At 44.2% G+C, this 25,951-nt stretch overlaps 1 protein-coding gene across 6 annotated transcripts in view; it reads right to left on the reverse strand.

The window, feature by feature from the left end:
• Sulf1 (sulfatase 1) overlaps positions 1–25,951 on the reverse strand; it is a 158,911-nt gene that overhangs the window by 42,474 nt on the left and 90,486 nt on the right. For all 6 annotated transcript variants that reach the window (XM_076924354.1, XM_076924356.1, XM_076924355.1 and 3 more), the window contains 3 exons: positions 20,858–21,097; positions 12,405–12,556; positions 9,612–9,781 (listed from right to left, as the gene is read on the reverse strand). In XM_076924354.1, the coding sequence (XP_076780469.1) occupies positions 9,612–9,781; positions 12,405–12,556; positions 20,858–21,097 (562 nt within the window). The remainder of the gene's footprint in view (positions 1–9,611; positions 9,782–12,404; positions 12,557–20,857; positions 21,098–25,951) is intronic.

Below are 25,951 nucleotides of genomic sequence, written 5' to 3' on the forward strand. Positions count from 1 at the left end.
TCTTCACCGCTTCAAATGTGCATACCCTTTGTAGGCTTGTATATTCACAGATAATACTCGGACTGAACATGGAATTAATTCAAGTTCATTTAGGTTCTATGAATACAATGTGTAAGCAACACGTGAAGATGAAGATGTTTATTTCAGATTTACAGATAACACACATGTGCACAAAGGAATGTTCTCGGGGTGACATCATCTCCTTAAGTGTCTATTGCTTACTCCCTGTTAAAACCACCGGCACATTACGTGGGATGATGGTGACCACAATCAACACATTTTTTTTCTTTTGATTCTCTTAAGGTAATTTTATTGCTTACTCACACACTGTCATTAGATTTGTCTTTTGTTCATGTTGTAGCTTAAAACCATTAATTAGATTGTATTTGCTGGGATGATAACCAAGACTGTGTCTGCCAGCTATACATTTATCAATAAAATTCTTGCCTTATAGAGAAATCAAAAGGGGGTAGAGGACAAGGGTTTTATCACCTATAGAGAAGTGGGTTTTGCTGTGGAATGGGCTCCTTCACACCTACAGTCAGGGGGTTGCCCAGATCAATGGTATCAGCTACACAGCCCTGGAAACTCAAAATGGCCACTTCCTCATTAACATCTTCCCTAATTCAATTAGATGACACCATCTCATGCCCCAGAAGTGTAGACCCATGTTACTGAGACACTATTATGCATTCATTGACGCTCTCTCTTCACATGCTCACAGAGGAAGTGTTTACTGTAGAGTCGTATCTAGCTTATTTTATATGTTCTAACTAATTTGATTGTCTCAGCTCTTTTGGTTAACAGGTTTATTTTCCCCATTTTACATCTGCGGAAGCGAAGGCAGGTAAACAAGTCACATAGTTGAACAAGGATAGCAGGATCCAGCCTGGATTCCACAGTTCACAGATGTGAACATGAACAAAGGGATGCGTCCTCTGTCTGAGAGTGCTTTCAATATAAACCACAGCTTTACAAACAGTCGGTCTCCCAGAGCAAGCCACCATCTGTGTTGAGGAATCAGTTTACCTGCCCCTGTTTACAGGGTCAGATTGTGGAAAGGAAGTGTGAGAGGATCCAGGAAGCTGTCCCTGTGAACCAGGTAACTTCAGGAGGCCTCCTAAGGTACCATTCTGTTGAGCCTACCCAACACTTTCGTGGTTGTACACGGGGATGTTCGCATGCACACTGAGCCACAGAAATGGCACCAGATTTTCATTTTCTCCTGCCAGAGGGTCCATTCAGATAGTAGATAATCGTAGGTGGGGGCAGACATCATCTTAGTCCCTGGTTACCCTCGTGATCATCAGTTAAGCTCTGGAGACACCATTGCCAAAGGTACAAGTGCTGCTTGGCAGAGAACTTCAGTTTCCACTAAGGAGACAACCGAGGTGCGGAGAGCATCCCTGACTTTGCACAGTGTGAGTGGAGTGCAGGGTTGCCTCTAAGACGGCCACAACTCAATAAGCAAATTCTCTTCATGGAAATATCTAGGTCGAAACAGTCCTGTAACACTCAACTATAGAGTCTTTGAGAACCATCTGCCGTTCTTTTCAAATGAATCACCCCTTTCCATTTTTCTCTTCCTTTTAAAGACTGTTAAAGAGAAACTTTCAACATCAGTGTTTGCTGCCTACAGGTAAATGATTCTGGAGCCAAATAGCCCCAATTTTTGACCTGGAAGGATTCCTCCTTTCTAGAAACGGGCCACAGTGGGAAGCAGGTACAAAGAAGGGCTGGAGTCTGCAGTTCTCATTGTCTGTGCGGCATGCAGCGGTACAAACAGGATTAGGTTAAGAAGCTGAGAAGGACAGAGAGGCTTGAAAATCCCCAAGCAAAGGTTTTGCACCCATGTGCTGGGGCTCCGGGGAGGAGGAGTTGGGGGTGGGTATGAGGTCAGAGCAAGACAGCACATTGGTCATTAAAGGTCTCCTAGCCTTTTACCAATTGTGGCCCCAAAGGGAATACAGCTGTAAGAGATTACACAGGGTTTCTGCATAATACCCATCCTTCCCTCGCTGCCTTTGAAGTTAGGTCGGCTTAATTTAAAAATAAATCTAGTTGACTTTTTTAAAACCACAAAACCTCAACGCAAATAAAAATTACAATAGGGAACCGACATGCAGGCTCACGTGGGCAAATTACATCTTCCACCAGTTACCTTGATGTACTTGGCGCGGCCCCACCTCACTTTGAGGAGCCGGGAAGCTTGCAGCAAATTACAAGCCTCAAATTGAACTCCTGGATTTACCAAATGACATATGTTAAATCTGGCTTATATTAAAAGGGAGAGTTCAGGGCCTGTTGTCAAAGCTGTCCACCCTCCCCTGTAGTTTTCTGACTTTCTCAATATGGGAGATGACCTCTAGCTTAGAAGAGGACATTCCAGGTGGGATCCCAGCGGGAAGCAGGGCTCTGGGGGCACACATTTGCTTTTTAAAGGAAGACAGACAGCCGCTGCTCCCTCCACCTCCCAAGAACAACAGCTGTTCAGAGGCCCGCAGGTGGAAGGCCCCGGTTGCTGGAATTGACAACATTGTTGAAAAGTGATCTTTTGCCAAAGACTGTGGTTGCCTCCTGCTGAGGTCTGCCAAATTCCTTGAAGATGCAGCCTTCTGTCCCCCAGTGATAATTAAGGTTTGCTTGCCTAAGGACCTGACTTCAACCTCCACAAAGAGGGCCTGGAGCTGTCTCAGGGACAGCATCACTGAAAGAACACTCCTAACAATAGGGAAACTGTCTTCAGCTGTCCAAAATGCTTGGGAGTAAGATCTCATTCTTCTTCCAAGTTTTGATGTGCTAAGACATGATTCTGAGCAGGTCTTTGGGCTTGGGTAATGCCTCAGTTTCTTCATCTGTACAATGGGAATAATGACTTTGCAGAGGTTCTTGTGAGGGCTGAGAGATTTCTGTGAACACAGCGCGGGGTCACATTCTACTCTTGCTTGCCAGTAGCCAGGATAGCTCATTTGGATACCCTGCTCCCCTTTGGCAATGTGCTCAGGCTAGCAGCTTTAGGTCACTGTAGGGTCACACTAACCCAAGCTCCCAGCCACAAAGGTCCCCAACCCCAGTTGTAACAGGCGAACTGGGAATCCTCCTGTCTTTAACCTTTTGCTCAATTGAAAGTATTTTCCTTTCTACTGAGGAATTGCCAAATATCAGTTTATGCTGCAGACACAGAGTCTGGCTCATTAGATGTATCACAGAAAAGTGGGCATCACTGATTGTCACTTTAAAATTGAAAGGACAAAAGTGTTAGCATTCTATCTAAACTCCTCCCTACAGTTACCTGGCAACAGCCAGATAGGTCTGACCCACTATAAAAGGGGCTGCTTGCCCCCTCCTCCCTCTCTTGCTCTTTTGTTTCTCTCTTGCCCATTTGGGCTCTTCCCTTCCTCCCTCTCTCCCCCATTCCCTCCCCCCTCTCTCCATGTGCTCATGGCTGGCCTCTACTCCTCTATTTCTCTACTCTCTCCCTCTCTCTGCCTCTTCTACCCTCTTAACTCCCCTCCCCAGGCCCTGTATAAACTCTATACTATACTATACTTTACTATACTGTGGCTGGTCCCTCAGGGGGAAGGGATGCCTTGGCATGGGCCCGCTGAGACATCCTCTTCCCTGTACCCGACTACACACCCATAGAACATACCTCCTTTCTCTTTATCTTTTTATAAACACATCACAAAGGGTCAGATTTTTGCCTTTTGAGTTTCTGTTCCCTCAATACACAACAAAGCAAAAAAAAAAAAAAAAAAAAAAAAAAAAAAAAAAAAAAAACAACAAAAACGACCCCAGGAGTATCATAGTTACCATAACAATTTCTGCCTGTGAAATGAAAGTTTCAAACAGACCTGTGTGTCTCAGAAGTACATCTGCAGTTCTCCACTGACTATTCTGGGCTAAAAAGCTGTATATTGGCTTCCCTGCATGCTGCTTTCCCCTCATCTGGCTTTTGTGGGTGTCTTTAGGACCGCACCACACGCACACACCTGCTTGCACAGTAAAGTTTAGTCTTTAACAGGATACGAATTTTCTTTGGGGTCTGAGTCTCTTTCCAGTGTTACTTTTTGAAAAAAATTGGAAAAAGGATTCTGAAAAATCAACAATGCCACCTTTCTCTTCGGTGTTTTGTTTTTTCTGTTTTTGTTTGTTTGTTTGTTCGTTTTTTAAGAATGATTCTTAGTAGCTAAGAAATAGCTTCAAGAAATGCATGTGTTATATATTAAATTCATATTGGGAAATCATGAACTTTGTGGTTCCTTTTGAACATTGATGGCCTTTGCTGTCATTCCAGTGAAAACATATTTCTTTTGTTGATGTGTTGAACATCTGTTTTCTTCATTTACTTTTTTGGTTGCAAACACCAATCAAAAATACGCTGCTAGGAGCTTTGCTCAGTGAGTAGTGGGGTAGTGGTCGGTGCACAGTGAGCACAAGCCCATTCTCCAGCTTCCGACTCATACGCAAAGCCTAATATCATCGGAGGCTCTGACTACTCTTCCAAGCCACACCATCTCCAATTTCATTAAAATGGAATTTGCTTAGTTGACTTTATGGAGATCTGCCCCACCTGACTTCAAATGTCTTTAGGCAGATAACATTTGAACACATGCAGAGTAAGACCAAATGATCTTGATTATAGGCATACAATAAAAAGAGAGTTGTTTCATGATGCTGGAAGCGCCGCTTGAAATGATAGAATATGTATGATCCACTTTGATATCCATTGTGGCTGAGCTGAGACATGGCCTGGTGTAGTGGGCAGAACAGCTGGGACATGGAGAGCTGGCATCTGGCTCTAACTTTGTCCCTAACTACTTATGTTACCTGCACAAAGCCACTTAGGCTTTCAGGAAAGCAAACATCTGGGACTTTTTTTTTAATTTAAAAAATTATAGAATTAAGAGAATTGATAGTTGCTCTTTGAACTCTTAAAACATTTTTTGAAGAATTCTAGTACTCCATCTGAAAAATTATTTTCATGTCAGCTAGCTGGTGAGGTCAACATTATTCATTTGATAAACAGAAATTAATTTTACAACTATGTGAGAGCCAGTCCCCCTCCTCCAGGGGCTAAAGAGAGGTTCTTTTGTCTCTGCCTTGGGCAAAGCTTCTAGGACACCATTCACAGGCTGCTTCGTGTGACTGCTGTCCTCTGGAGTCTTGCTGCTAACTTCAGGGATTTAGGTATACAGGGCTTCATCTTACAGTGGAAATATCAGAGTAGGGTTATAGAAGAGAGAACACTTCTGCTCACACTGGAAATTTGTAGAGTATTTTAAAATCCATCTTCATATGCATAACTTTTATGGATATTTTTTTGTGAAAGAGATAAAAATATGAGTTCTTTTCAGGCCAAGACATCTTATAAAGATTTATTGTTTTTTGAGAATTCTGTGTGTATATTTATGTAGGGTATGCACACGTGAGTGCGGTATCCTCAGAGGCTAGAAGGGAAGTTAACTGCCCTGGAGCTGGAGTTACAGGCTGCTTGATGTGGGTGCTGGGTCCTCTTAATTGCAGAGCCTTTCTCCACTTCCAAGAGGGGATGTTTCTTTACAGCTCCAATTAGCAGCTTGCTCTCTCCCCCTCCTCTCTGTCCCTCTCTTTGTCTCTGTCTCTCCATCTCAGTCTGTCTCTGTATCTCTGTCTCTCTCTGTGTATGAAGTATAGAAGAAACAAAACAATTAAATCACCCCCAGAGTTAATGTGGTACAGTGGGTGGTAGGCTCATTGTTGCAGGGGTGGGTAGTTTGAGCCCAGACTTATTTCCTGAAAGCTTAGTAGGGGATCTGCCATAGTGAAGGGTTTCATGATAAGACTTTATGTGGATTTCCGTGTTGGAGACTTTTTTGTATTTCTTGGAGGCCAAGACAGGCTGAGCTACTGTCTGATTAGACAGGACCTCCATGTGAACAAGGGAGCAATAATGCGTTCCTATTCTTGGTTGGGAGGCACAACCTCTTCCCTCAGTTAGTAAAAGCCAGTGTGCTGATACTGAATGGGCCTCTCTCTTTGTCAAAGAAGCAAATACCATGGAAACTTGATCCACTCTCTCCAGTGTAAGAGAGTCAGATAGCCATGGTTTAGGGCTGGATGAAAGAGATCGGGTGATGTTTTGCCACCTAGGAAGACCTGAAGCAAAACGTCCACATAACTAGCCCCCCGCCCCCCAGAGGAGTCGTCAGCTCCATGCAGTTTCCACAGGGCTTGCCAAATATTTCTACAGAGCACTTCACTGCTTGCCTCCCATTGCTTGACTGCATTGCTAATGATTTTACTAAGGAAGCCAGCCATTCAGTAGCTCCACACACCACAATCTGCAGCTTGTCTTCAATTTGTGTCGCTCGTTTTGTTGGAGGACTGAACTCTGAACCTGTGCACCCATTCCCTCCCTTTCTCTATCAGCAGCCAGGGAGACTTTTGCAACAGGGCATCCAGGAACTCAAGGCCTGTCGGAGACATGTGGATCACTATGTGCTGGGCACACAAAACTCAAGGCTTAGTGGCAAAGAAGCGGCATCACTCACTGACTGCATGCATGCATGCTCACATCCTGTGGCTGGTAATGCACTCCCACCTGGCATTTGTCCAGAGCAAAAATGTACAACTAGAAAAAGTGACAGCTTGGCTCTGTTCTTTTTAGAATGGCCAGGTGTGAGAGGTCCACTGCAGTGAGTTCTTAGCTTGTCAGGGGATTTATCCTGTCACCACAGGGCAAGTGCAGACTTCTTTCTCTATCGGCTCTCTCTAAACCACAAATTAGACAGCATGAAATTATACTATTTGTGGGTCAATCATATTGACATTTGCATATGGCTGATCTTCATAGAAAAGATCGATGAGAATGGTCACCAGCAGTGTCTTCATGTGAAGACGTGACCTCTGCTACCTCTCTGACATCTTGTTTCTGACATCACATCAATGGGTGTCCTTTAATCCCATTTACCCCTGGAGGCTCTAAGGCTAAAGACACTGCCTGTGGCCTTAAGGAGGACAGGTGAGACAAGCCTGCATGCTTTTCTCCACCAGGCAAAGGTTTTGCTTTGTTGGATCAATGTGAAGGGCACCACTGGCTTGTTAGAAGTGTAAAGGAATAGCCCAACCCTTTCCCTTGTGGAAAGGCAGCTCATGTGTTCTTATTACTCACTTACATACAAACTCACTGAGGTGCCCAATATTTTGCAACTCTTTCCCTTTAAGCTTTACTTCTTATTACTTTATTTGGGTCCCATTCTTCAGGGCCTGGGCCATGTCTTAGAGCATCGGGGTTCTCAACCTTCCTAATGCTTCAACTTTTCACTTCAGTTCCTCATGTTGTGATGACCCCCAATTGCAAAATCATTTTTTATTGCTATTTTATGACTGTAATCTTGCCACTGTTATGAACAGTAACATAAATATTTTTGGAACTAGAAGTTGGCTGAAGGGGTCACGACCCACAGGTTGAGGACCATTGTTTTAGATTCTCTCACATGAATCCTGGCCTGTGCTACACTCTGTCCCTGAAATCATCTACCCTCCTGGCTATAGAGTCTCCTGCAAACATGTCCGCCTGTCCTTCCTAGTCCACTCTGAATGCCTGTTGATCCATACCTCCAAAAGATGCAGCTTCTTTCCCATGATGCTCTACGGTGCTGGGATTTTTGTTCTACGCTCGACACTCTGGCCCCACTAGTGCTAAGACTCTCTGGACACTTTTCCATCTTCCCTGTGAAACTTTGGTCTGGGTGAATTTCCTATAAATCTTTTAAGTTTTACAGACCATGTCACAGCTTCACTTGGCTGGTGGATCTCAGATAAGCATGGCTGTGTTTCAGTAAAACCTTATAAACACAAGCTGGAAGTCATAGTTTATTAGTTTTTAAGGGGTACCCATTGGTTATTCCTTAACCAGTTTCTGTTGTGTGGTAACCTTAGAAAGTATAATTCTCAGTGTTTGAATCCAAGATTCACTCTTCCAAACTACTGCTGAGAGCCCTCCCGCCCCCAAACCCAAACCCCAACTGGACTCCTCTTTATGTGCAAGTGTTGTCTGTACACTCGATCTAGCTGTCAGGACCTAGCCTTGAAGCTTCAAAGGCAGGCTGACCTCTAAAGCGCCGTAAAGAGCCATATCTTATCAACCCTTCTCAGCAAACTGACAAGTCCCCTAAGGTAAAAAGCTGTAGAAAGTCATCTTAGGATGGGAAGGTGCTAACACTAATTCAACAAAGGAAGCCACACCAACTGAGTTCTGATTCAAAAGAGAGGGGAAAGGTGAGTTTCAAGGCATTACTGAAGAAGCCTGAAAGATCCATTCCTCCCACTGAATGGCTGCTTACTGAATCTGTAACTGAGCTACACCACAGAGCCACCTGCTAAGAGGATTCATTCATAAATTCATCTGCAGAGTGAGTAACAGGGGAAGGATTCTGTCCATATAGTTGATAGTAGCTCGTGGAGACCAGATTTCCCAGTTGCTGGAGCAACTGTCTTGTGTGTCTCCATCATATTTGCATCCTCCTGGGCACATTCTGTAGGTGACCCACTTTGCTTCCTGTTCTAAGTCACTCTGACTTCTTTCCTGTTAGTCTTGGTCATGTGACTCAGGAAGGACTGTTACAGATAAATACTAAGTAAGAATAAAAATAAAACTTCCACATGGAATGCCTATTGCCTGGCAGTTTCATTAATAGTTAGTTACTTCTCGAATTCCTTGAGGTTCTTTCTGTCTGGGATCTTAGAAACCCGGGGCAGACAGACAGAGGCAGTATTTAAGCACAGCTAGATCGTGAACCAATCTCGGAGGTTTGTGATAATGGTGCCTTTTGAATGGGTGCGCTTTCTGCAGCCCGGGTACCAGCTGCTCTGTGTGGAAGGCTGCATATTGGGCGTGAAGGTTGGGAGAAACCACATTGACAGAGTCAACAACAAAATCGTGTTCTTTGCTGCCAAGGCGCCTAGGCTTTCCCACCCTTGGCCAAGGAGGATTATCAGCACATGGCAGCTCTCTTCTCTCCCTCCACTCCTCTTTGCCATGAGGGCTTCCCCACCTCCTCCTCTCAAGAAGAAGCATTAGGTTATTTTAAAGCCATGACCTGAGAGGGCCTCCCAGGCCAGCTACTCTAGATGGCTTCTGCACAAGCCTAATTGAACATCTGCAGCCAAGCTGCTCCTGTGTTCCCCAGGAAAGAAAATAAAGCCCGGTTTCTATAGCCAGAGCAGACGGGGGCTGCACTGCGGCTATGAAAAGCAAAACAGTCCTATCTTATTGGCACTATTAAGTCATACCCCAGAATATCATTTATAACACCGAAAGGAACTATAGGTGGAAGCTGCCCCCATTTCCCTGATATGAACCCCTTCATTTAGCTACTGGCAGACCCGGGGATGTGTTATCCAATCAGAACCGCCAGCACTCTTTTACTGCAGGCCTGGTTGGCAGCTCTGCCGGCCCTGTGCTGTATTCTAAATACCTCACTTCTCACTTTCTGACACTGCAGAGCTGGCGTTTCTCCCTTGGGGCTACACAGAGTTGAAAGGAAGAGGGTGACGGAGGAGGATAGGTTGGGGAGCACAGGCAAGGGCCGAGTCTGGCAGGGTGCATTGTAAATTTTGTTACTCACATGTGTTGGGAGGCATTGGGGTACAGTTTTGAAAACTGTGGCGCAGAGTCTTCAGGGCCGTGTGGCGCTGCGTGACTGATCACCATCATAACGGGCCTATGGGGATACATTCTCTTAGACATTTTGAAGTAATTAATGCTCTCGTTAGTGATTAAGTCTGTGAAGTAATCCTGAAACATACATTTGACACAAAACAAAAATTACAAAAGGTGACATTCAAGATCACATTTGAACATCGCTTCCCTCAGAGTTTACCCATTGAATAAAGAGGTAAGGTCTAAGCATGAGCTGGAGGAGCCCCTCAAGGAACCAGCCACCTCCAAGAACAGAGAACATTGGTGGCTGTTCATTCCTTAACAGCAAGGGTGTGGGGAGATATGTACCATTCAGCAATTAGGGAAGAAAAGAGGCAAGTTGTGTTTGCCCGAGATAATGATTGAAGCAGGCAATACAGATTCAACAGCATATGAAACACCGGATACGTATCTCATTCTCAGATTTCATTGATGTAACTCGTTGGCAAAACATTTAATTACCGCAAGGGCAGGAAACACCCACACCCGTTCCACATTCACAGCTTCAGAACACACACTCACACAGAGGGGGACACACATACAAATGTGCAAAGCCAGGAAAGGATCTTTCCTTTGAACTACCCATCTACCAAATAGAAGGCGTTGTCCAAATCCCAGCCACGGGGACAAATTGCAACATTTTAGCGAGCCTTTCACTTGCAACACTTAAATAGGGGAGCATTTGATGTTTTGCTGCTTACTCTGTGTTAATTGTACAAAGAGAGTAGTAAAGCTGCTGGCATTCGAGTTTGACTTGCTAAGAAAATGACTTCAGCCACAGTTTAGAGGGCGGGGCATGATGCAAGCTTGGAAATGGGCAGGAAGGAGGAAACGGACTAAAGACGAAGGAGAGGGTGAGAACTTTAACTGAGCCACCTGCTTCCTCTCTGTGTATCCTTGGCCTGAACCTCCAGTGTAAACTTTTGTCAGAAACTCCTAGGCAATGGTCACAATGTCAATCACTTCCAAGCACAGCTGGTCACATGTTGTGGATTTAAGGACCAGACAGCGGCAAGGGCAGTGCTGGGGGAAGAAATCCATGTCACATGTCCTTGTTAGGACAAGTCCAAAGGCTGTCCTGTCCCCTTTCCATTCGGGAGTCTGTTTAATTTCTTTACATGTTCTCTCTCTCTCTCTCTCTCTCTCTCTCTCTCTCTCTCTCTCTCTCTCACACACACACACACACACACACACACACACACACACACGCACAGACACACACACACTCCTTTACAGCACACTTGTCTTTGACAACTAATAGGCTGTGAGAATGAGCAGGCCGAGCTGATTTAGTATTTGGAGAGAATCGTGATTACTTTGTTCTCCTTCGGGCAACAGGGAATAAAAGGTTAATAGCTTGAACAAGGAGCATAAAAGCATTCCCCACAGATCGAAAGTGATAGCAATGACAATCTGTGTGCGAGGCTTGCATCATTTGGCTGCAGTGATTCTGTTCTCAGCCAGAGACATGACATGAGAGGTTGAACTGATCACCACAGGCTGAGCTCTCTTGTCTTTCACAATGAGGACATGGCACAACTTTGCCTTCAAGGTCCCTGCTGACTGGACTCTCAACTCTGATGGCAAAATGCCCATCAGCTGTGTGGGTGAATTCATTTGTTTTCAGGAGGTTAGAAAAGACCCAGACTTACATCTTATCTCTCTTCAAGTGCACTGTGCCAGGCACAACGACACCGGCATGCCAGACACAGTAATCTAGTCCCCTTTCTCTGTCTTATCAAATACCTGGACCTGTTGAAACAGGTGCTAGATCCAGCTGCTTTTTGGCATTTCCGGGAAAATGAGATGGACATGTCCAGAAGGAAAAAGAGTATTTCAGAAAAACTGCCAAGCTGAATTTAAAGCTATTTCTCGCTTCGATTTTATAATCTCATTTTTAAAAAAAAAATCAAGTTAGTAATCATAAGAACATATTTTTGGTTTGTTGTGCTTTTGCTGGGGTCTCACCAAGCACTCCTGGTTGGCCGAAACTCACTGTGGAGCCCCAGCTGGTTCAAACTCTCCCCCCATCTGCCCCAGCCTCCCAAGAGCTAGTGTCTTAAGACACACAGCACTGTGTCTGGCTTACTTATGTAAGATTTAAAATCTAGGACCTAAGTGTTTGGGAACCATGGGCAGTTTCTCTAGGTTAGTTTAAACATCCTAAGACTGACAGCTGACTGTTGTGATCTCTCACTGCCATGGGGCAGATGTCCTTGTCACAAATACTAGGCTTGGTCAGATGGCAGTAAAGTGAATGGCACAGCACCCCAGACTTCTTGGGCACTACACTGCTCTTATTTTCATGTGGAAGGCAGAAGCCACAGACAAAATATACTTTCAGCACTGAGAAGTGAAATAGCACAAGATAGGCATTTGATTATGCGAATGACAGAGAGAGAGAGAGAGAGAGAGAGAGAGAGAGAGAGAGGAAAACAGAAATTATCACAAGGGAGGAGGTATGATTTTCCTGATGGCACTTTCATCAAAGACTGATTGCCTTTCATCCTAGTGAGGGAGAAGGAAGAAGGTCTCAGTAGACAAACACACTGGTCCTTTCAAGCCTTCTTGTCTGGAGTTGGAAATTGCTTTAACATTTTCCCTTCAGATACTGTGAGAACACAGAAAGCCTGTCTTGCAGACAGCTTACCTCCCTGGAAGCGTCTTTCCCCCCATTGTGCACAGGAGCAGATTGATGCAGGTTTACACTGAAAATTACCTTTGCATAATCAAATCCATGCTTCTCCTTGATGCCATTGCGGCAAACAGTGTAATTATAGAAGCGAGAATTCTTGATTAACCCGAGCCATTCTCGCCATCCAGGAGGGATGTAGCTGCCATTATATTCATTGAGGTATTTTCCAAAAAAGGCTGCAATGAGAAATGAAAGATTATTTTCTCGTGTGAGATGATTAATCATAAACATATGCAGAAACAGGAAATTAGGATTTTAAAGGTGATGGAGAAATGGAAATTCATCAGACCACGATGCCGGCAGCACTTGGCCTATACACAGTTCCTCAGGCTTGGTCCACATGACATCGGCACTCTCTGTTTTTCAATAAATGCAAGTAGCACTAAAATACATGGATTGTAATGATCAGAGTTCTCTTGGGAATCTGCTTCTTAGGGCCATCCTGGAATAAAAGCAGAATATATCCCTTTGTTCAGTCAACTGGGAAACGGAAAAGTCAGACGGAGAGATCTGGTACATGATAGCCCTGTGGGGATTGAGGAAACTTTGTCCCTTTTGATAGAATCTTTCTACTTTATTTATTATTTAAATCATGTATATATGTATGTATCTATCTATCTATCTCTAGCTAATGTATTTATCTATATATGTATGTATCTATATCTATCTTATGTATGTATGTATATATGTATGTATCTATCATCTATCTATATCTATGTATTTATGTATGTATGTATGTATGTATGTATGTATCTATCTATCTATCTATCTATCTATCTGTGAGGATATGTCTGGCTATTTGACCCAGGCTGGTCTTGAATTGCCATTTTTCCTGCTTCTGTCTCTGTCTGTCTCCCAAGTGCTAAGATATAAGATAATAGCCCTGAACTTCTATGTCCACCTTTGCCTTACCCTGTGGCCCGCCCACCATCCCTGTTCAGTACAGGGCACCACCAATGTTTCCTACATTGAGCCTTGTGAACTGAGTTTATAAGTTCTGGATTTAATAAAAAATATATTTGCACTTTAATTAATATTTTAAAAGCTGATTTGTTCTTCTAACATGTTTCTATTAAATATAGTTCTTTAAGATGTCTTAAGTTTATGTGATTCCTTAGTATTATTTTCTTTAAAAACAATCTGGACTTGAGTTTAAGAAACACAGCATTCAGGGGCTGGAGTGATGGCCCAGTGGTTAAGCGCATTGACTGTCCCTCCAGAAGACCTGGGTTCAATTCCCAGCACCCACATGGCAGCTCACAACTGTTTGTAACTCCAGTTATAGGGGATCTGATACTGTCACACAGAAATACACACAGGCAAAACACCAATGCACATAAAATAAAATGTAGGCCGCCGACCGGACTCGGCTGGTCAAGATGGCGCCGGCCTTGGCCTCTGGTACCGGCTACTAGTGCACTGCGCATGCGCAACTCAGTTTTGGTGCCAACCCCTCCCGAACGGGGTATGCTAGTGAGGTACCACAATCGAGCAGGGCATGCTTATGGAGTACCATGATCCTGACCAATTACCCCCTCCCGGGCAGGGTATGCTAATGTGGTATGCTAATGAGGCATTGCAATTCTGACCAATCATGCGCCTCCATGCGCTTTTCTCCTCCCAGGGCTGAGGGTATATAAGCAGCTCGCCCTGGGCATTAGAGGTCTCTCCCTGAAAACTAAAAGAGCACTTCTGCAATAAAGGCTGTTGAGAAGGATCTGGTTGTTCGTGTCTTCTTTGCTGGTCGAATGGGTGTGACAATAAAATAGATAAATAAATCATTAAGGAAGAAAGGAAAGAAGGGAGGGAAGGAGAGAGAGAGAGAGAGAGAGAGAGAGAGAGAGAACAAAAGACGCACAGTATGCTAGTTTCTTTGTTGTGAGCTGTGTAGGTAAGTGAATCAACCAGGTAGTCCACCTACCCAGTGTTTGTAGTTTGATGATCCTGCCCAGTTCCCAATCAGGTTGATGAGTGCAGGACAAAATGTCAGGGGTTTGCCTGTTTGACCCTTCTGGCTTCCTCCCCAGGCTAGAATTACAAAATGATTTTCCTTTTCTAACAGGATACAGTATAACTCGCTATGAGAAGCAGAGCAGACCCCTGTTCCCGCCAGTTTTGGGTTCAGAAAGGGACTGCTCTGGGAACTTGTGTCTAACATGTCCTGCTTTCTTTGCCTTCCTCCTCATCCCTAGGGGCTCACCCCACTTTTCTATCCATTTACTTTCAAAGAGTTTTGTAAAAGGTCATAGAAATTAGAATGTGAAGTTGAGAGCAGGCTTCCCAGGCATCTCCTTCCTACACTGCTCTGAAGAACCTGCTTGGGACAAGCATAGTCTGGGATGTTGTGTGAGCCAAAGAGTCTGTTCAAGAGGGAAAGCACTTAAAACAGTGTTTGGCATATACTGGGGCTTCTCATCCGATCCCACAGTTTAAATACTTTACCATTTTGTGGTGGAAGGACACCTTGCTCTGTAGCTTACTTTTTAGAAACCACGTCTCTCTCCTGCGGTTTCCATTTTCCCCAACTGATTTCCAAGCCTTCTTTGCTACTTTTGATGTGCCCCACCTTCAGAGTAGCCATGCCCAGTCACGCCTGTTCTTCCCTCACGGCTGGACTTTTTAGGTCACTTTGTACCATTTCTAGCCATTACCATGGTGATTGCCCTTTGACTTAATCCTGCCCTTATAAATGACTCCTTCAAGTCTCTTAATAGTCCCTGTGATTGCCTTCAGAACTGCCTCCAGGTTTTCAGTGTCTTTGTGTTAATGGAGTGTGAAAAATGTACTCAGGATTCCAGATGTGCTATTGCCCACCACATTCACGGCAAGAGAGCCCAGCCCAGGATGCAGCACCTGGCACTGGCAATGGAACTTACTCTCGTCATTTTGGAGCCTCCAGCCATCCGTACTCATCTTTATCAACCCCTGGCTTCTTTGGATATGACATTTCTTGGTAGTGCTCCACAAATCGACTATATGGGCTTCCAATCATTCTGCTCCATGTGTGCTATTCACCTACGTCTCTCTCTAAGTGAACTTGATCTTCAGGTCTATATCACCATGTCATTGACTTGGGTGTAAGTACTGAATTCTCTCTCTCCTTTGGTGATGGCAATTCAACTCAGCTAGTGCTATCAGAGTTACCCAAAGTCAACCTGACTTGCAGAACTATTCTGTTCCTTTAGCCATCACTACTGGCCTTCACAGCTGTTTAGGGCAGTGGCTGAAGCTGGAAGATGGGGAGATAGGTACGGAAGATTAGGTTACAACTGTTATTGTGTGTGTGTGTGTGGGGGGGGTGTTAAATGATTTCTGCCTAGGATAACCCATTTTTCCATTAGAAAAAAACACATTCACTGAAGAAAAGCCTTCTCTCTGTTACATCATAGTAACTATAAAAGATGCGATGCTTAGAAGAATTGAACCTTATTTAGTGTAGTGACTGATGTCAGGGACGTTTGATGCCCATGACAGTGTTTCTGTAGTGGTGATGCCATAATTGAAAACTGTGTTAATTTGTGATTTACACATCTGTATTTATGAATTTGGTTTACTCAAATGGAGTGGCTGCATTCTGAAGAGTGGACTCTTGTATTTTTATATCCCAGGGTCCGGTGTACGCCTAGTACTCCATGGTCCAATAAATGTAGGTAACATCTCACATTTCTGTGCCTAACAGAAATCTACATCATCATCATCCATACAAATGAGATTAGCTTGTCTTACCTTAGAAAACTCTAATTTAATTAATTCCTTTATTAGAGAGTAAATAAACAAGCTTGCTACAGATAAAATAAATCTGTAAAAAGACACAGGATGAGGACATAGGTAACTTTATGCAAATTAATTTATCACAGGAAAAAAACTGTACAGCAAAGTCGAGTACAGCACTGTGTGTCTTAGTGGAGGCTGACACGAAGGATGGCCTGAAAATGTGAGTTAAAGACAAGTCTATGGAGCACAGTGAGGTGCCAACCCACAATTAATTAATTAAAGTTTTCATTGCAGATTTCTTCCACTTATAGCATGAAATAGAACAGATGTGTCAAAAATTTAGCTCATGTGATTTCCTATACTGTTTATAACTGTATTTATAACAACATAATTGAAAGAATCAAGGTAATTTCAGCAAACATAGCAGACCTGCAGAATAATTTTGGACAGGAAAGAAAACTGTATGTCAGAAAACTGGCCTGAGTTTTCCCAACAGATTAAGAGCAGAGAGGCGTGGCCATGGCCCTCGAGAGGCGTGGCCACAGCCCTTCAGCCTAGCTTCCACTTCTTTCCCTTCCATTCAATGCAGTCTCTCAAGCTTGGATGATTTTTCTCTTTAACCTTATGATTTGGGGCTGAGTTTTATACTAACATCTACCCCGTCATAATTTTTAGCAAACTTCAGGCAGAACACTTGCGTTTTTGTGACGGAGAGGCCACGGCCTTTCTCACTTCATTCCCCAGGACAGAGCGCAATAGATGCGGCCCTGTGTTTTTTCTTTCTTGGACGTTTAAGCTCTCATAAACTCACATTTTCCATGAGTAAAGTTAGAAACATTTAGGTTACAACTAGTCCAAAAATATGCCTATGTCCTGAAAGAGGAAAGTAATGTCATACAAGGGTAAATATAACACTGGATGGGTTCATTTCATTTAAATCCATGTATTCTGGATTCCTCCCAAAATAAGCCTCTTAGTAATTTGTCTTCTTGGAGCTGTTTTTTGTAAGACTTATTGTCGTTTTGCATTTTGATCTAGGTGGAGATTCCTGTGTCACATTATTTCAGTTTCCCCGGTTATTCTAAAGTCTACAGTTAAATATTCCAAATAGTATGTTCATAATTAGGAAAGCAACAACCAATTATGCGTTATTTTACCCACTGGTTTAGTGTCTTGTAGACAATTATGCTGGTTTATAATCTTTTCCCTTATCGTCTTCATTCTACAGCCACTATTCATGGTTAGATCAGTGACTATTGTCACAATGATGGTTTTGTTTCTTAATTTTCTGAGATACTTCTATCTTTCTCGTCAGATAGAACTTTAAATTTCCCAGATCACTAACCTTATTTGTGATGCTGAGCTCGAACCTAGCATCTTACGCACGCTAGACAAACATTTGTCCACTGAGCTAAATCCCAGCCCTTGGCGAATGTTATGTTTTCTCTACCCTATGAATTTGGATGGGCCCTTGCTGCCCGGAAAGAATTCCTTATGCATGGCAGGACGATCACTCGCTATGAACTCTGTCATTACCTATGTGTCTCAGTTTTGGAAAGATGTTGGCTTTAGAATCAGCCTTTGTTTCTAGGAGCTGGTCTGCTGTTTCTGAAGAAAAATCCCAAGCTAAAGCAGGAGAGCGGGCTGCACAGAGAACAACACACAGTCTTTACTGGGATGCCTTGTGGTTGGTTCTCATGGGTTAATCACAAACCCATCTCTGCAATCGGAGTAATATTCCAAGCTTGAGTCCTGCCCTCCTAAATGTTGGTGACAGCTCTATCCCCAAGAACACCCCTGTCTTGTAGGTATAGATTTATTGCTAAGAAAATAAGGGGTTAGACTCACTAATGACCAGATATGGTGGCACATGCCTATAATGTCAGCATTTAGAGGCTGAGAGGTTAGAGGTCATCCTGTGCTGCAGAACAGACAAAACTCTTCGATGAATGCTTTCTAGTTTTAGCCAACCTAACGCAATGCATCTGAAGTAAGAACCGGAAGATGCTAGGACATCTACAAACAAATGGTGGCTTCTCATGCTGGGGATGCTGTGAACTTTGCAAGGGATGCTTTCCATTTTTGCTTCTGCTATTAGAAAGTTTAGACCTTCCTCACAGCCTTTCTGTACGAATCCACAGCTCATACTTTGTGATCCAACTTCGGTATAATGTTAGGTAGGCGTTACCATTTGTTTCTGCTTGCCGGAGTACTCACTGGTCTGCATCCTATTGGGTTCTATGTGTCTGGGAGGCACTTTAGAACAAGACAGGAGAGAATAACATGCACAGAAATATGATCCTGGGGACAGCCAGACAAGCGGCTCGTGTCTGTAATCCCAGAACTCTGGAGGTAGAGGAGGATGATCAAAAGTTCAAAGTACTGAATTCAAGGTGAGCCTAGACTATAAGAGACCCCATCTTAAAAGACAAACAAAAGGCTCCTGGAAACTGTGCAACCGGATACTCTGGGCAACTTGTACCATCAAGGGAGGGACTTTTGTCTGTTGATAACCAGTTCTCTTAAGTCCTGGCTTCTTCCTTGGTATCATACCCTCCTTCCATGGTGTCTTGTAAGAACTAGGTGACATAACTCAAGTTCCCAGGATAAAGTGGGCAAGCTACAGAAGCCCATTCCCTTCTTTACTTTCCAGGGTTATCCCTGAAACAAATCAACACACCCTAGGTCCTGCCCTAAGCCCTACCCTACAGCTCCACCTCTGAGCTCTGGATGTGCTGAGAGCTGAGTCTTCCCAGCCCCACACTCTCTACTAGAAATTAAACTACAGGGATCCTGGGAAAGGCAAAGGCATCGATTTCGCACGCTTCTAATGAGCAAAACATATTTGGTGGTTACACAGGAGCCAGGTATTAGGGGACCGTTTTAAAACCTGCTTCTGAGGTTTAACCGTACACAGCATCTGAAGCCCCTACTCCAGTTATAAAGCACAGCCAAGCACAGCTGCCATCCTGGAACCCTGCACGGATGCTTGGTGGATTTGCAAATTGCTTGAGAGTCCTCAGATGAAAGGTGCCATAAATTTAAACCATTAATGTGAGAAGACACACCAGGTGAAGGTGCCCTCTGTAAACCCCTACTAACCAGAAGCAAACACCCTTGAGATAGCAGAGGGGCTTTCCTCTGGGAATTGGGATCCTCTGATGCCTATGTGGTGGAGCTCCCGTATGTACAATCAACCATTTCATCCATAAATAACAAGAATTAAGTGCCCATGGGGTTTGCTGTAAAGAGGCAAATGACTATGTATTTCCCGAGTCTTTTAGGAGAGATTAAAGAGATTTAAGATTTAAGGGGATATTTGTCTGAAATCCTTTAGTTTTCAGCTTTGAGAACAGATACTCTGGAGGCCAGAAAATTATTTCCGATAAGCCTTTTTGACGACATCTTCAATTCTTGTGATTGAATCTAACTAAGTGGGTCTTGAGGTGGAGACCCAAGCCCTACCTTTCACTAGGCAAACCCTCCATGTGCGTCCATGAAGAAATGCCAAGTAAACTGGAAGCAGTGCCCAGTGCTTGAACATAAGGGCTTTGAGGATAATGTTCCCAGGAAGCCATTCTTCTTCATTCCTGCTCACAATGGGGCACTCAGAATCCCTCTCAAAGAGTCCAGTTTTAAAAATCCCAGCTAACCATAAACTTAATTTTGCTGTGCACAGGTTCATTGTTGGGAGCTGGGACAGCAAAGCCGGCTCCTCTCCTGGAGGGAACTGGTGAATGCTTTGTGACCATGACTTCAGCTAAAGCTACTGTTCAAGCCCTATTAACTGCCTATGAATACATGAACATATCAGGAGGGTTCGCAAAGACTGGGTCACTCATCCATTCAGGAAGTCATTGGCTCATCGACTGGATGCAGCGCTCTCTCATAGGCACTGAGCAGTTCAAAGCAACCCTTGGTAATTTCCCCTGAAAAATCAGAAGAAATTACCCACATCTAAGAAAATCCCCAAGTTTTCTAATGATCCCCTGAGATTTGTAAATGGAGTGGAATCTCATTCATGACATTATTATATTCCACCAGCTGGGGGGCCCTTGTGGGAATATTTTTATACTGCATCCACAAGAATCCTGATTTTTTTGAATATTCTTTTCAAAACATTTATTTATTTTATGTATGTGAGTACACTGTCACTGTTTTCAGACACACCAGAAGAGGGCTTCAGACCCCATTACAGATTGTTAGGAGCCACCATATGGTTGCTGGGAATTGAACTCAGGACCTCTGGAAGAGCAACCACTGCTCTCACTGCTGAGTGGTCTTTCCAGCCATGTCCTGGATTTTCTATAAGGGATGTTGCATTTGGTACATGCTCCTGAATAAAAACACGTTTTGCTTTGTGTTAATACGGCTCATCTTTAAAATGTGAGTGTTTTAGACCTAATTGGGTTGCTAAGAGGACCTCAGTACCTTTCCTAGGAGTGGCTATTGCCTGCCGAGCGGGTTGTTAGGAAGTGAGGCCAGTGTTGTGTTCCCAGAGCACTTAACTTGGTTTTTTTTTTCACTCCTTGCCTGGAAGCTGCTGGCATGTTCTTGCACCTGACTGTGTGCTCCTTAGACCTTTAGCTCTAGTAAGTTAACCTGCCTCGTGGATTCTGTTATGGCAACATAACACGGATCAAGGCAGAGATGAGAGAACCTAGACTCTTTATTGTTGAGTCTCCTGGAACTTCTCATACATCATACTACCCAGTGCAGTTTCCCTCATCTAAGACTGCGGGGGAAGGAACATCATGCTTTACCTGTTCTGTAGCCGGTGTTGTTGAGATACACAGCAAAGGTCCGAGGCTCATGCATGGCCTGCCACGAGGGAGAAGAGCAGTTCTCATTGTTGGTGTAGACATTGTGGTTATGCACGTACTTCCCAGTGAGCATGGACGAGCGTGACGGACAGCACATGGGTGTGGTCACAAATGCATTGGTGAAGGTGGCCCCACCATGTTCCATGATCTTTCTCGTTTTGTTCATGACTTGCAGGGAACCTGGAAGGCACAGGTCTGGCACTGGTTAGCAAAACGCACCCTGGGGACTCACTTGCATATGTCACTCAGGTATCTCTGTTCCCTTATTTATTAGTTTCCCTTCCCTGTGTGAAGGAGTCTATAATTTGATCAGTTCTCATTTCTAGAACAAAGCAAGCCATTTGGGATTCGGACATCTCAGACATTCTGTAGAATAAATAGTAAACATATTTCAATCTCTCTCCTCTTTAACCACAATGGAAAAAACATACAGGCTAATCATGTAATTAAAGCCAGACTTTTAGATATGAGGAAGACTCCAGTGTCAGGAGCCTTTGAAGATCATGAGAGAACAATAGCTTGATACAGAGAGTGAAAACCCTGTCCAGGCACAGGGAAAGCCCAGTGATGCCAGAGTTGAGCAGATGCAACATTTTAATCTTAATAATAATGCAGAAAAAAAAACCCCAATAAAGCAAAAGATCCTCCAAAAATTCGTAACCAGAGACATAGGATCATAAGGAGGGACAGAGGGAAAGAGAGGTATCTTTGAGGTAACTTGGTGTCCTCTAGCAAGTTAACCAATGTCTGCCTGTGTCTCTATCTGGATAAGACTATTTTGTTATGCCTTGGATAGTTTACATGCCATTTTTAAGGTTAGGTTGTCTTCTTGCTCAATTTCTCATGATCTTGAAAGGCTCCTGACACTGGAATCATGAAAAGGTATGTGCACGAATGCAAAATAGTTCACTCTAACTTTAAGGGTGAGGTGAAATGGTAAGACGAGATTTCTAAGGAAGAAAAATAATCTGCTCCACTCAGTTGACTGCTGCTGACACATATCCACCTCCTGCAGAAAGGCACAGGCCAAATGCTGTCGTCTTTTCGGGGCTTGTCGAGAAATGTCCTGCACAGTGCTCCAGCCAAGCCCATTGCATTTGAGTCCTGGAGCCTCAGATTTCTAACAGGGGGTGCTCCTTCCAAAGAAAGGAGGAAAGTCTTTGGTTTCCAGCAAGAAAGGAAAATGGAACCAAACAGAGGCAAATGAAGAGAGGCTGCAGTTTGCCGCAGTCCTTCACCTGAGTGCTTTCTATTCACTTGGTGCACAGGACAATAGTGGGGGCTTCTAACTGTGGCTCATTAGAACTTAAATATGCTTTTGTGCAGGGTGCTCTGACTGCTCCTCCTTCTGGTTATTTTCTGGATATCAAGCACCTTTTTTAAGTCAGTACATGACATATAGTGCACACCCACTTTAGGCTGAACATTTTAGAAGCCTCAGCTTTCTCTGATAATTTCCCTGAACGTAACTGCATTATATAGTTTTTTTTTAAAAAAAAGGAAAATTCTCTGTAGATGAAGAGGGGACTGGGACGGAGGCTTCACAGGAAGTCTGAGATGACATAAAAAGAGGAAGGAATTGTCAGGTGGGTGAGAGGACAGATGGCTGAGGCTCTGGTGACAGGAGGAACAGTAGAGTTCTGTGAACGGCAAGGAACACGGAGCCTTTTCTTGATGACCGGAGACGCGGTGAGAACAGCTCGGATGCTAGGCAGACATCCTGGGTCTGACCAGAGCCACACAACAAAGGCAGAGTCGGATCTTAGTTACAGGCACGAGGAATGTGATGAGACGAGCCTTGAGAAGCGCGGCAGCAGCAGCAGCAGCAGCAGCAGCAGCAGCAGCAATGGTGTGGGCATTAAAGATCACAGCCAAAGGGCTGCTGACCCCATCCCGCCCTGCCAGGTTTAGCACTCAGAGTCCCAGAAGCAGAGTCAAGGGAGGCTGTAATTCATGGGAGAAGGCTGTGAGTTCACTAGTGGCTCAGACTTCCAGCACTAAGAAGGAATCTGGAAAGGGACTGGTTTCATTGATGATGCAGAAGTAAACTGAAAAGAATGAGCCTCGCAGAAGATCAAAGAGAAGTCCGAGGGGATGCCTTTTATGTCTGTGTTGGGTGATCATAGACAGGAAACATCTCAAACATGAATATGAAGAGATGAGAAAGTTGAACGACTTCCAAAGATCTGTCTCAGCCTCCTCTTCTCTCCTGTGTAGGGGTATGTGGTACTCATTCTCAGGTAAGAACAACAGCAGGTTTGTCTGATAGTATATTTCAAAGAACCAGCTCTCAAAGTTTCCTTTATAAGTCTTTGTTTAAAAAAAAAAAAAAGGCAGCTGGAGCCTATCACCAGAGGTCTTACGTCCCCAGTGGCCACCTCCTGCTTACAAACACATTTGGACTGCAAATGTGGGCTGGGCTGGGAATCTGATTGAAAGTCATAATAATATGAAAACTAGGGTTAGATTTTCATTAGCCTGGTTAATAGTCACAGGAATTGCTCAGTCAGGATTCCCCTCTCATCACCATGGTCTTGTTAATTATCTGAGCTATGTTGCCATCCTAACCAATTCCTCCAGCAATTGGCTAGCAGATCGGGGCTGGGGACGAGAACTCACTTCTAACCGTTCCTATATGCTGAAGCTACTCGGTGCTGGCCCACACTTGGACAGATTTTGAGGTTATGTGTTCAAGGCTGGACATGGAATTGAAGAAACCAGGAGCTGGCAGAGACGTGGGTGGGCATCCTTCTTATGGTGATCTAAGAGGCTTAGACCATTTCAATTCCAAGGCTATAAGATGGGCTGAAAATGGGGTGTAACCTCGACCAACTTTCTTCTAGGCACTTCATGCCCATTTGATCCTAGCAGTAACCATTTGTGCTATGGCTGTCAGTGATGTTCCAGAAACTGCTGAGCTGCACAGGGTTAGACCACATACCTAGGGCTACACAGTCTCAAGCAGTCAGCCTCAGAAGCTGTGGTCCTAATTTCCAGGTGGCCTGAGTATCGGCTACGGCATGGATTCTTTCAAGGCCTTGAAACGTGAACAAAGCCCTACCTGCGTTCTCATCTTCTGCTCCATCTGGCCTTAGGGAGAAGGCAGCAGACCCCAGCGCCTGTATCCTACCTCTCCGGAGCCATTACTACTATGGCAGCAGAGGTTTTGGGGTGGGAGGGAGCCTTGTAGATTGGTCTTCCATAGCTGACAGGCATGTGCTCAGCAGTGGCTGCCTCCAATAGGGTGGATTCTGGGAATACATAGCTGATAGAGAACAGGGATTTACGCTGCTTCTCTCAGCTAGCACGCTCCTGGAGGGAAGCACCAAGTATTTTCCTCTTGCTTTTAGCTGTGTATAGTTAATGATCATCAATCACACAGCCTTCCATTGTTATCTACTTCTGCTGATTGCCCCACTGATTGTCCTTGACAAATTTTACCGAAGCCCATCACACCCTGTAACATAGCTGGGAGTGCACACTGTTAATCTCAGTACTCCAGAGGCAGAGGTATGAGGGTTGTGAGTTCGGGGGCTGTTTGGCTTACATAACAGACAAACAAACAACATCCAGATGTTGCCACAGATCAGTCTGAGCAACTCGACAACATCCAGATGTCGCCACAGATTGGCCTGAGCAACTCAATCTCTCCGGGTTTGTAAAGAGAAGAGCTCCTCACTCATTCCCAGGGCTGTCAAGGAGTAAATGTTTTGCTGCTATGATGGGCTCCCTTGATGCAGGGAAGTTGTTGCTATGGCCGCACAGTTGGCACTCCATATCTGTGGGTTCCCCATTGGGGCCGTCAAACCAACTGCAGATTGAAAGCACTCGAAGATATTAAAAGGTTCCAAAAAATTCAATAGACCAAAAAAGAAAAAAAAATTGTGTCCTGAACATATGAAGACACTTTATTCCCCGTCATTGTTCCACAAACTGTTCACAGCATAGCAAGTATTAATAAAATATTTGCATGGTATTGGGGATTGTGAGCAATCTCAAGTGAATGGCAGGCTCTGCATCCCATTTATATGTGGGACTTGAGTATCCACTATGTTTGGTATTTGCTGGAGTCCTGTATAAATTAGTTTTCTGTTGTTGAGATACAACACCATGGCCAGGACACTCAGAAGGGATGCTTATTTCATCTTATGCTTGCAGAGGGATCAGAGTCTAGCGCGATGGAGAAGCAGCAGGCGTGGCGGCTGGAGCAGGGTGAGCAGGGCTCTTATCCAGTGATCTGCAGATGGCAACTGCCCTCTGCTCACTTCAACCCGAGCACATGCTTGCCAGTGTCAGAGTTTTTTTGATTAGGGAAAGTTTGTACTAAATATTTAGGTAACCGTTTATCTAGTGCGGCGTGATTTCTCATGCTGTTATCACCTCTGTGGGAAAGAATGGAAACATCGGAAACCATCATTCCCATATTAAACATGAATGCATTGGTATAGTGAATACTTGATCTAAAAACACAAGAAAAATTATTAGGCGAATATTTTTTTCTGCCAAAACTATTCAGTGGAGTGGGAAGAGGGGTCGGGGTAGAAAACCAAGATGTTTTCAGCTAAAACCTAAAGGGAAAAACAAGTTGGAAAGGAGGGAAACCAGAAAGATAATAAATCTGTCTGGAATGTTTCCAAGTCACTAAAGCTCCCCGAGCTCCCTTCCCCCACCAAAGAAGAGCAAAGGCCCTTAGCCTCTGAGACCGGTGGGAAAGAGAGGCATGCCTGCAGGCTACACAGGCACAGTTCACGTGTGCAGCAGCAGATGTGAGAAGCTCACCTGCCCTTTGTCTTTTCAGATTTCACACTCACTAGAGATGTGGGTTTATAGAGCTCTCAACGGACTGTGCAGTGTGGGCAAGGTAGGAATATTGAAAAGTGGAAGGTTCTTGGTACAGGCGTTTGGGAGGTGAAAGGGAGTGAGTGGAGGTAGCTGTCCTGGGGTGTCAAATACCTAAGGGAATAGCTGAAGTGCCTCTTGGGAGCTAGCTTGGGGACTACCTCAGAGAAGTGCAGTTCTCACTCTTTAGAATTA

The sequence above is a fragment of the Arvicanthis niloticus genome, chromosome 25 (genome assembly GCF_011762505.2).
Source record: "Arvicanthis niloticus isolate mArvNil1 chromosome 25, mArvNil1.pat.X, whole genome shotgun sequence".
NCBI lineage: Eukaryota > Metazoa > Chordata > Mammalia > Rodentia > Muridae > Arvicanthis > Arvicanthis niloticus.